The sequence below is a fragment of the Artemia franciscana genome, chromosome 7 (assembly GCF_032884065.1).
Source record: "Artemia franciscana chromosome 7, ASM3288406v1, whole genome shotgun sequence".
Taxonomy (NCBI): Eukaryota; Metazoa; Arthropoda; class Branchiopoda; order Anostraca; family Artemiidae; genus Artemia; species Artemia franciscana.
Window position 1 is genome coordinate 57,233,072 of NC_088869.1, and position 12,529 is coordinate 57,245,600.

General features: G+C 34.6%; 2 protein-coding genes across 2 annotated transcripts in view; one reads left to right on the forward strand and one right to left on the reverse strand.

Moving 5' to 3' along the window:
• Nucleotides 1-12,529, reverse strand: part of LOC136029512 (lysosomal-trafficking regulator-like) — a gene marked incomplete in the record, with an annotated part of 247,841 nt that overhangs the window by 188,873 nt on the left and 46,439 nt on the right.
• Nucleotides 4,725-9,865, forward strand: LOC136029511 (uncharacterized). Its single transcript, XM_065707956.1, has 2 exons — nucleotides 4,725-4,799; nucleotides 8,729-9,865. The coding sequence occupies exons 1-2, from the start codon at nucleotides 4,786-4,788 to the stop codon at nucleotides 9,558-9,560; spliced, it is 846 nt and encodes a 281-aa protein (XP_065564028.1). The 5' UTR covers nucleotides 4,725-4,785; the 3' UTR covers nucleotides 9,561-9,865.

Here is a 12,529-nt window from a genome sequence, read left to right on the forward strand (position 1 = left end):
ATATATATATATATATATAATATATATATATATATATATATATATATATATATATATATATATATATATATATATATATATATATATATATATATATATATATAATATCGACATAATCACAGAAAAGTGAGCTTCAAATCAAATAACTATCTATTTTATGATCTAAAGCCCATCACATCTTTGTACCAAAATACTTAAACATGAAAAACCATTGAACAGTGACATAACATCTGATGCTCTTCATACAAATATTTCTTACTTATTCTGGATAAAAAAAAATCGGATAATTCATTCAAATCATTAACTTAATCTTCTCATGCATAAATTCCTTTTATGACTTTAATTAATCAGTGTTCAATAAATTATAAATCTTTGTTTACCTTCAGCGTTTTCAAAACCACAAAAGCCTTTAACTTCCATACATTTTTATCATTTTAATTCGTTTGTGCCGCCCTATTTGATAGGCGGAAATAAGACAGCTATTTTAACCAATTTTCAGTTTTCTTTTCCAAAAATTCCGTTAGTACCGAAAAAGTCGGTCATGTGCAGAGAAATAAAATATTTGACTGTGATTAAGCTAAAAACTCGATCATCCTTGACGAATACCCTGTCTAGGATAGGTTAGGTATAAAAGGCTGGAGCGGTTACCGTGTTGTGAGATGGTTTGAGGCCTCCGCTCCGTCAAAAACTCCGTCCTTATCTCCGACAGGGTAATTCTACTTGCGATGTCTCCTAGTGGCAGTGGCATCAGGCTGGACCTTTCGCTAGATTTTCTAACCAAAACCGTGACTGCCAATAGCGCTGCAGAGTGACCTTGAGGAATCGCACCCCTTGAGGAAATTATATCCTAGGAAACAACGCAGCATTTGCACTGAATTCTGAGTAAAGAACAGTTCTTGTGGATTTGAGCTTTGATGGTGAGCTTTTTAGGGGCTTAAAAACCTCTTCCTGGCTAAGTTAGGTCGCCTCCCCGTAGTAGCTTAATATTCGTAGACATGAATATATAATGAATAGGAGCTAACGGGCTTCATATTCCTTGTGCAGGATTTCAACTCTTGTTGATAGTAGGGCATCGCCAAGTATGGAAAACTATGTTGCGCCCAGGATTGTAAAAAGCCTCTATTCATACTGGAGGTAACAGGGACTTCTTGCTGTCCAGTTCTAAGCCGGCTTAAGCACTTAAAAATTACAAATTAGGATGTTACAATAACAAAAAAAAACTATGATATCGATATTTTGACTAACGAGTTCAGATGCTTCAAACTGAACTTACAAGGAATTTCAGAAACTCATTTCCCAGGGATAGGAAATATTAAATTAGGTGATATATAATTTATTTACTCAGGCAGGAAGAATGAGGTGAATAATTCCGTTAGTACCAAAAAAGTCGGTCATGTGCAGAGAAATAATAATATTTGAATATGATTCAACTAAAAACTTGATCATCGTTGACGAATACCCTGACGAGGATAGGTTAAGCATTAACGGCTGGGGCGGTTACGGTCTCATGAGATGGTTTGAGGCATCCGCTCCGTCCTTATCTCTGACAGGGAAATCTTACTTGCGAGGTCTCATAGTGGCAATGGCATCAGGCTGGACCTTTCGCTAGATTTTCTAACAAAAGCCGTGACAGCTAATAATGCTGCAGGGTGACCTTGAGGAATGGCACCCCTTGAGGAAGTATTTCGTCAGAAAATAACCCATAAGTTAACAATGATGGTAAGATAGCTAACCTTATTGAGTACGTTATTGCAAACCAAAACCTGGCAAGACCAATACAAGATACTATGATACATGGGAGTTGAAAGTAAAGATCACCATCTAGTAGTTTTAAGGGTTAATCTAAAGTTGAAACTAAGGAAGAGTAACTACCTCCCATGAAGCCATGGCGTCGGTAGACTCCAGGATGAAAATGTGATAAAAACTTTCCAGGAACAATTCGTTAAAAACGGCTCATGGAACAAAAGGACTGTTTAATAAGTATAAGAAGCTTCTATGAAAGTACTTAAAATACTTAAGCGTGAACAGTGAGGTACTGAGGAGAGGGTATAATTTCTATTCATTTAAATTTTTCATGCTGCTCGTTCCTTTTAAATTTGATCTCTACAAGAATGGAGATTTCCTGCATACTATTTGTATGTTGGAAAAAAAATTTCTACAATTTTGAATAATAAACCCTTTTAAAGATCTTGATACATAAGTTCATAAGTTTATTAATCCACATTCACAGACAAATAAATTAATTAAACCACATACACAACATATCACAAACAACATAGCATGTTTTGATTTCATTTCACGCCTCAACTTTCTCTATAAAAACAAAAATTAACACTATATTCTAGACATTGTATCTGTTCTATTTTGACAAACTGGATGCACATCCTATTGATCTAGTTTAATGATAAGAGCTGATGTATTAATAGTAGTTGCCCTGAAAGTTTCAACTTGATACCCTCAGTTTTTCCTGAAATATTGCTAAGACGTCTTATTGACAACTATTATACACATAGTGCCATTTGGTTTTAGTTTTAAAGAGCATATACTTTCCCTGAAAGTTTCTGTTTTATACCCTTTACCAGCCCTAAGATATTATGCCAGTGAATATCTTGACGACCTGGTCTATTTTGACAATCTGGATGCACTTGAAGTATTTTCATCTAGAAGAATAGTAGCAATAAAATCAGTAGAGACTGTAGCATAAGTGGTAGTATTAGCAGCCCTGTAACTTTCAGCTTAATTCTCTAAGGTGTTGCTGGGATGTTCCTAATACATCCCTTGAAAGGAGAATCCCCCTGAAAAGGGGAATTCTAGCAAATTTCCCAGTGTTAAATTTCCCCTTGAAAGTACGTCTCCGACACCACCACCCCCACCTCCCAGCAAATAATCCCCGTTGGAAATCCCTTCCCTCCAAAAACTGTCTATATACTTCCAAATAAAAAATACTGTGTGTAAGCAATGGACAAATTTCATAGCTTACAGACCTTCCCCCAGGAGCTCTGGGGGTCAAGTTGTCCTCAAAGGCATAGTTACTGGATTTTTCAACTATGCTCAGCGAAATCGCTATCTCTACAATTTGTTTAGACAACTTTGGGAAAAATGGGTGTAGGTTGCCCTCCAATCCTTTTGGTCACTTAAAAAGGACACTAAAACATCTGATTTCCGTTCGAATGAGCCCTCTACGGATATTCTAGAACCATTGGTTTGATACGTTCACTCCAGAAAAATAAATAAATAAGCACGCATCCGTGACCTTTCTTCTGGCAAAAAATACAATATTCCACATTGTTGCAGATGAGATTTTGAAACTTCTACAGTAGAGTTCTCTGATACACTGAATCTAAAGGTGCGATTTTCATCAAGATTCCCAGACTTTTTGGGGGAGTTTTCACCCTTTTCGAAAATAAGGCAAGTTTTCTCAGGCTCATAGCTTGTGAAGGGTAACACTAAATGAATCTTACATATTTGGAATCAGAATAAAAAAAATCTTTCATTTTACCTATTGATATCAAAATTTTGTTTTTTAGGGTTTTGGTCGCTACCAACCTGAGTCACTCCTTATTCACACAAAGTTCGTTACCACGAAGACTATGTCAATTTAAAAAGAACAGAAACTTAGTTTAAAGGTTATTTTTCCACAAAACAAGTTTTTCAAAGAAAAATGAAGAGCTACATTAAACTGAAGTTGAGTAGAAATTAAGTCAAATAATCTTTCAGGCGTAAAACTACCATAAATCACCAAATGAAACCAAAGACGAATAGAAGTTACACAACAAATAACCGAGTCAAACTCAAAACGAGATGAAGCTTAGAAGACTAGGATTAACTTTAATAAACCCAAAATTATTAAGACTTTCAGCCATGAATATCAGTATAGAAATTTAACTGTCAATCCACATTCATTTGTTGTTGTCCATTTGTTGTAATCTTGGTTATGATGGTGATTTTTTTTTTTCGACATTATGAGAAATTTAAAATACAGCTTGAAATAAGGATTGTTTTCAGTTAAGTGCAAATAATGTTCTAGTCTTTAGAAGGCTAGGAAGAGGTGGTCAGTTCTGCTCCTGTTAGTTTTTGCTCGTTTTGAGTTTGACTCGGCAATTTATTGTAATTTCTGTTCTTTTTTGGGGTTTTATTTAGTTATTGGTGGTGATTTATGGTAGTTTTACGCTTGAAAAATAATTTAACTTTATTTTGGATCATTTTTTAATGTAGCTCTTTACTTTTCTTTGAAAAACTTCTTTTGTCGAAAGTTTTTTTTTCAATATATAATATATTATAAGGAAGCAGTCCTGCCAATCCTTGGGATTTTTTTTCCAAGATATTGAGATTTCAATCCTGAGCTTGGGGTCTTGAAAAAAGTTTATATATTAAACACCACTCTAAAACATAAGTACCTACATAAACATTTTGGGACAGATTTCAGACCTTAGGAGTTTTCCTAAGGTCTGGAGTTTTCCTAAAAAACATCTAAATCATGGAATAGTGGTAAATTTTCAGTGTCAGCCCTGGACAAAGGTAAAAAAGCGAAGTTGAACCGGGTACCCCCTTATCAAAAGGCGCAAATGAGTCATCAAAGCTTACCATTTTGTGTTCACTTGTGGTTTTTCAATTTATTTGTGGTGTTTACCAGAGCGTTAAGCATTTAGCATAATTAACCACTGTCATATTTACCGTAAGTTTCCCACACAATTTTGCAAACCTTTCTTTCCACGTTCAGTTTAATTAGGGATCTTGGATGAATATGGATATTAGGTGCATCATCTTACGGAATCGAAAGAATAAATGGATTTAAATCGGTTAGTAATTATTAAGTCACACCACACATTATTTCAAAGCTTATATTTGCAGTTTAACAAGGTTGTAAAACTAATTTAGTTTACGCATTACATAAAAAAAACTGATTTACTCACACTTTTTTCCATGCATTTTGATGAGTAACTTCTTACGAGAGGGCACAATGTTCTAATAAATGAATAATGATTGAAAAAAAAACCTCAGAAGCGACCATTAGTTAGAGATATATATACAGGTTAGAGAACCAAGAATCTCCTGGGGGAGGGGTCTACCTACAAAAATACTTTCAGGAAGTTTCCCTTAATTCGCAAAGATTCATTGTTTATTTCTGATTTTTTTTTTTTTTAATATTTAGCCCTGCACAGACTTCAGTAGCAGTAGTCTACCGAGCACCATTAATTAAGCGAACACAAAAAGTATAGTCATTTAGAATGATTAAATAAAAAAAACAAGTTTTATTAACTGAAAGTAAAGAGCGACATTAAAACTTAAAACGAACAGAAATTACTTCGTATATGAAAGGTGTTGCTCACTCCTCAACTCCCCGCTCTTTACGCTAAAGTTTGACTCTTTCTCTCAACTCTACTTTTTAAAACAGTAAAAAAAACTTTAGCGTAAAGAGCGGGGCGTTGATGAGGGAGCAACCCCTTTCATATACGAAGTAATTCCTATTCGTTTTAAGTTTTAATGTCGCTCCTTACTTTCAGTTAAAAAAGCTTGTTTTTTTATTTAATTTCTGAACGTTTTTGAATTAATGTATGTTTTGATTTTGGCTCTCCGCAGACGAATAATTAAAACGAAATTTGCACATTTATTTTGTTGGCTAAATGGCTTTCTCATAGTTTTGATCGAATGATTTTGAAAAAAAGGAGCGGAGGAGGAGGCCTAGTTGCCCTCCAATTTTTTGGTTACTTAAAAAGGCAACTAGAACTTTTATTTTTTACGAAAATTTTTATTAGTAAAAGATATACGTAACTTAGGAATTAGCTTACGTAACGAACTTCGGTATTCGTATGTTTTTATTACGTATATGAGGGGGTTCACCCCCTCGCCAGTACCTCACTCTTTACACTAAAGCTTAAATTTTGTCCCAATTCCTTAAAAATGACCCCTGAATCACAAAGGCCGTAGAATAAATAGTTGAAATTACTAAAAATACTTTAGCGTAAAGAGCGAGGTATTAGGAGGATGGGAACCCCTCATGTGCGTAATAATTTCTGTTCGTTTTAAGTTTTAATGTCGCTCCTTACTTTCAGTTTAAAAAACTTGTTTTTTTTATTGTATTTTTAATGCTGCTCCTTACTTTCAGTTGAAAAGGCTTTTTCATATTTATTTTTTCATTGTTTTTTTTTATAATGCTAGAAAATCCTGCGCTCCGTTAATGGAAATTTTCTTCCTCCGTGACAAATTCCTCCATGGAAAGTTCCCCCACCATATCCCCCTCTTCTCGATCCCTCCTTCCCAACCAAAAAATCCCCCCCGAAAACGTCTGTGCACTTCCCAGTACCCATTGCTATATGTAAGCATTGGTCAAAGTTTGTAACTTGTAGCCCCTCCCACGGGACTGTGGGGGAGTAAGTCGTCCCTAAAGACATAGTAATGAGGTTTTTCTACTATGCTGAATAAAATGGCTATCTCAGAATTTTGATCCGGTGACTTTGGGAAAATAATTAGCCTGGGAGGGGGCCTAGGTGCCCTCCAATTTTTTGGTCACTTAAAAAGGGCACTAGAAATTTTTATTTCCGTTAGAAAGGGCCCTCTCGCAACATTCTAGGAAAACTGGGTCGATACGACCACCCCTGGAGAAAAAAAAAACAACAAACAAACAAACACGCATCCGTGATCGGTCTTGTGGCAAAAATGCCTAATTCCACATTTTTGTAGATAGGAGCTTGAAACTTCTGCTGTATGGTTCTCTGGTACACTGAATCTGATGATGTGATTTTCGTTAAGATTCTATGACTTTTAGGGGGTTGTTTGTTTCCCCCTATTTTCTCAAATAAGGCAAATTTTCTCAGGCTCGTAACTTTTGATGGGTAAGATACGATTCTTATACGATTCTTTTGATGTAGCTATTGGTATCAAAATTCCGTTTTTTAGAGTTCTGGTTACTATTGAGCCGGGTGGCTCCTTGCTACAGTTCGTTACCACGAACTGTTTTATTTGAACACATCCAGGATCATAACAGAAATTGTGACTATATTACCAAGATTAGCAGCATATCATCGCTTATGATGGAGACGTGAAGCTAGAAAAAAATGACCCACTTTTGCTCAACAGTTTATTTGTTTCGGGACGTTTTTTGGTTTTGTTTTTTGTATAGTAAGCATAATAAAGTTCCAGGGGGAAGGGAGTCCCTGCAAAAGAAAGCTCAAGAATTTAATGAATTTTTTCAACTTACGATTTGGATTGATTGAAGGAGGCTTGCCTCAAACCAAACATTTTAATACCCAAAGAAGAAACTAACTAATTGGAAAAAAGGAAATCTTCACATTAAAAGAAAAGGAAAAAAGAAAGGTTTGTGAAATAAAATTCCTTTTGGAGCATGCGTATCATTGCTTTTCATGGATCTTCGTCTTTTTACTATGAACAATGTTTTCGTTGTTATTGTAAAGAAAAACGATTAACGTTTAGTAATATTTTCATTCTGTATCGGAGATTTTTTTTTTCTTCTTCTGGTTGAACTGCTTTGTTACAAGTTTTATCGTCTTCTACTGTGAAGAATAGCGATTAACATTTTGTAACAATCTCATTGTGTATTTAAAAAATTCTTTTTCTTTCGGTAAAGTTATTTTTTTACTACTTTATAGTCTAAACTTTAGGGTGCTAAATCCCTTTTGGAACTCAATATCATTTGATGCACCTCAGATAAGATACGACTTACACATTATACCTACTCAAAATGAAATCTTATACCTTTTGAGGATGTTAGGGTATTAGGTCAAAAATTTATTCGCATTTTAATACTTATATTATATACGTCCAACCGCTCAAGTTGTTCATTCGTTGGCGCATTATAGAACCTTTTTTTTTCGTTAGTGTCTTTCAGCTTAGCGTGAGACAAGACAAAGAGAAGTGACAGAATAGATGGAAAATATATAATTTGGGCAATATGTTTGCACATTAGGGGAGCAACTGCCCCTCCCTTATCCATGGAATTATTTCTGGTTGTTTTAAGTTTTACTGTCACTCTTTACATTCGCTTGGAAAAAAACTAGTTTTCATTATTTAATTTTTGTCCGTTTCTAATAGCGTTCCCAGTTTAAGCCTGAATGCGAGGAAGGCTTCTGCAGTTTCTAAGCCAAACCCTTTTTTCACAGACGACAGGCCTTTAAAGTTAAAACATAAAGTGTATCCTTTGGTTATCGGTGCAAACAGAACCATCTAAATCGTTCTTGTATTTTTCATGATAATAATCACTAAAGCTGAATTTGCACTATGCAAAACAAGCGAAGTGGTTTCTAAGTGAGGTGGTAGCCAGCGTTTACAAGTATAGAAACTGTATGGGTGGTGTTGTCTGAACATGTATATACCTAAAAGGTGATCATCCTTAGGTATATAAAATATCCCTCGCCCTTTCTCTGGAAAATATTCTGATTCCCATTGGGGTTAGGTCTCCGTGTCCCTATACTAGGAACAAACAGGGCCCTACTTCTGAAGAAACCGGATACACTCCCAGATGCTCGACCTTCTTAATTACTTTTTACAGAGTTTCGAAAAAAGAAATGGAGGTTTTTTGCTTAAAGAGACATCTTTGAACTTAAAACACATCTTCTGGAATTAAAATAATGTAGAGATCTTAGGAATTCAGCGATGCTTCCCTCCATTCCCCCCCCAAAAAAAAAATACCAAAATATTTGGTTTTGAGTATCTATGAGATGTCCGTACTATCTATGAGAAAAATTAAAACCACGTAATTTATTTCTTCTAGGGATGTTATTCAACTTGGATCAGAGGAAATACCAAAAGAAACAGTGGCTCTAATTATCCTTGGGTTCTTAGCAGTACTTGTACTCGGTTTTCGTGCCATAGTCATAGCCCCAAGAACAAGAAAACTGGCCCAATACTCTCAAGCCCAGGCTATCAAACCCGCCAAAGAGCCAGTTTACTATTACACCAAAATCAAATCTCAACTAGAGAGGCCAATCACAAAGCGGCAGAAAAGAAACTGGGATTATCAATATGAAATGTATCCAGAACGTTCATCATCTTATAAATATGACTCGTCGTCATTTTATAATCCAACAAAAGCCCCTTCTTATCGTTACGAGCCGAATTACTACTTCGAAACTTTTACACCTTACGACTTAGTCAAAAGACGAAGACAAAAGGATTACTACACAACCTCGTCATCTTCATCACGTCCATCATCGAAAAAGAAACGTAAATATTTGAAGTATGACTCCGACTTCGATAGCCATAGTATAAAATATGAAGACCCATATAAGCTGAACGAGTTCCGTGAAATTTTACATGATATAAGAGACTTGCTCTCTGACACTAAGCCACAGGCAAGTGATAGACGATACGACGTTTATATGCCACCAGCAGTATCCAAGCCTAGTAGCCTGAAATGGTATGAGTGGTTATTTCCTCTTTTAGCTATAACAGCAACAGTGGCATTCTTAGCAGAGACTTATATGAAGCTGCCCCAAATCCCAGATGCCCGAGTTCGAACGAGTGAGGCACAAAAAGTACTTCAACAAGTTATAGACGTTTTTACAAATGAAATTCAAGTTTGGAAGAGGAATTACAGAAACTGATAACAGAAGACCGTTATGCAACAGTCGTGCATGAAAAGTCAGTGTCAAGTAATCAGTGTATTTTTTTAAGTATCAGTGTAAAATCAGTGGATTTTTTTTAAGCGGAAGGACAATTCCTGAAATTGTGTAAAACAAAGCATTAGTGAGATGCTTACAGAATGAATCTACAAACATAATAAGAGTTGGACTTATTGGTGGTTCTCAGTGAATTAAAAACTAAGTCAGTAATGGCAAATCTCAATAGCGGTTGAATAATTAAATTGTTTTTACTCTTTTTTGTTCAGTAAAGAGGTAAATGAATCTCAGCATAGCAGAAACCACAATAATTAAAATACGGCCAGAATTCATTTTAGGCGATACCGTTGCCTCACATTATTTTCACAGGAGAGGATGCATGAAAGAGAATGAAACAAATAACACTATAGACAACCGGAAATAAGTGAGGACACCTGCCGATTGCTAGTAGAGGTTTTTAGCATTCTCACGAGGAATAGTTGACGGTTTGTTGGTCAGTTAGATGGGTTATCCTGCACCGTTTCGTTTCCTACCTACGCCATCAAAACATATTGAAATGCGGGCAAACCTCTTTTTTATAGAGGTTCCATAGTATGGTATATTATTCTCTTGTAATCGGTTGCCGGGTCTAGGATTAACCCTAGCAGAGGTCTCCCCGGCAACTCAGGGTTCGACTTCTTAAAAATAGTTTCAACCATTCGACAAGAAAAACAGGATTTTTTTCAATACTAGCGTCGAAAGCGGCATTAAGCAGTCAAGTAAGAAACAGACCGTTCACTGTAATGAACGGTAAGTAAAGAGCGACTCTAGGTGATAATAAAGGAGACTCGAAAACCCAAAAACTTCTACAAAACACGATCAGGAATGTATTTCAAGTGGGTAGCGTCAAAACTATATTATCAAAGATAATCAAATTTGGAGAGCACAGAAATTCTAGGGGACATCGCAAAAGTCTCGATATTTCAAGAGATGGGGTACAAAGACCCCAAACCCCCTTCCTCCTGTTCAGGTGCCTGGTTTGAAGTTATCTATCAAAACTATTAGCATTAGACAAATTGCTGAAATTTTTAAAAAGGGAGAGGGTTATCGAGTCTTTTATCCACAAAACCAAAAAAATTCGTAATCTTCCTGAAAGGGACAATGACAAATGTTTTTTAAGAGAGGTGGGGGTCTTATCAAGCCAGTAGGTAGGAAATATTAGGGACAAAATTTTCGAGCAAACATTTTGCGGTAAATGCCTTCTTTTAGTAACAAAGGATATAAGACCAAAGCAAGTTGGCATTTACGAACATTTGTGATTTTAGCCAAGACACGGCAAAAATGTGACCTTACAAAGATCGGAAACCCTTGTATACAATTGCAGTTTGGAGGACATGCAACAGCGGTGTGGTGCATCCCATCCGGTGCATCCCCTGTGGTGCATAGTATATATATATACATTAATTGAAAAAACTGAAGAAATACTTCTAAAAAATTTAATATTAGAATTAATGACAATGATAAAAAGTTCCCTTTCCTATATTGGACTGTAAAATTTCATAAGAATCCCCCTAAACCACGGTTTATTGCTGGAGCAGCTAGATGTCCAACCCGTTTAAATACTTTTGAATGAAATACCCGTTTAAATACTTTAAAAGAAGTACTTTTTAAAAAATTCAATATTAGAATTAATGACAATGATAAAAAGTTCCCTTTCCTATATTGGACTGTAAAATTTCATAAGAATCCCCCTAAACCACGGTTTATTGCCGTAGCCGCATTGCTACTGACCTCTCTTTAATTCTAAATGAAATTATAAATAAACTTAAAACCTATTGCTCTGGTATTTAAACAATTTCAAATTTTAATCCATACTGGAGTGTTAATAATTCACTGCAGGTGATAGACTCTTTAACAATGGTTTCAGCTAAAAGAATTTAGTCTTTCGATTTTGCGACAATGTATACTAATTTATCACTTAATGTAGTGTTAGAAAATTTAAAAACGGTCATCAAGAAATCTTTCCTCTTATCTAGTAAGAGGTTCTTAAAAATAGATACTTATAATAAAAAAGCTATATGGACAAATTGCTTTAAGACGACAGTTAGCTCGAGATGTGACAGCTTAGATATGATTTTTGATTTATTAGAATTTGTTTTATATAATACTTATATAAGATTTAATGGTAATTTGTACAAGCAAATCGTGGGAATTCCCATGGGGGGAGGGAATGCCAGCCCTTTTATAGCTGACTTGTTTTTAAGTCAACTCGAATATAAATATATGATGGATAAGAATAATCCAAATAATTTAAAACATGTTTTGTCAAATAATAAGATATTTAGATGATATTTTGGTTTTAAATTGTAAGGAATTCATTAATATTTTTAAAAATATATATCCATCAGAGCTTACTCTTGAACCTAGTCATGGCACTGGTCTAGAAGATCATTTCTTAGATTTGAATATTAATATTTCTGATAATAACAAATTAGGTTTTAAAATGTATCGTAAAACGGATTATTTTGATTTTGAAGTGATTAATTTCCCGTTCCCTGAAAGTAATATACACTCAAATATCACATATTCAGCATTTTACTCACAGTTACTTAGATATGCAAGGATTTGTAGTTTGTTTTTTTTTTTTCTATTCATTATATATATATATATATATATATATATATATATATATATATATATATATATATATATATATAATTGCCCAAGTAAGAACAATCGGTTTTGCTTAAAACGGCTATATATATATATATATATATATATATATATATATATATATATATATATATATATATATATATATATATATATATATATATATATAAACCTTATTCAAATAGCTATTCCTCTGAGAATCCATTCATTTGTTTGAAGGAGGGTCAATAAATCTTTCTTTCAATGATGTTGAAGCCTCAAAAAAGGCATTTTTATACATGCAATTTCAAAATCTTCGTGAG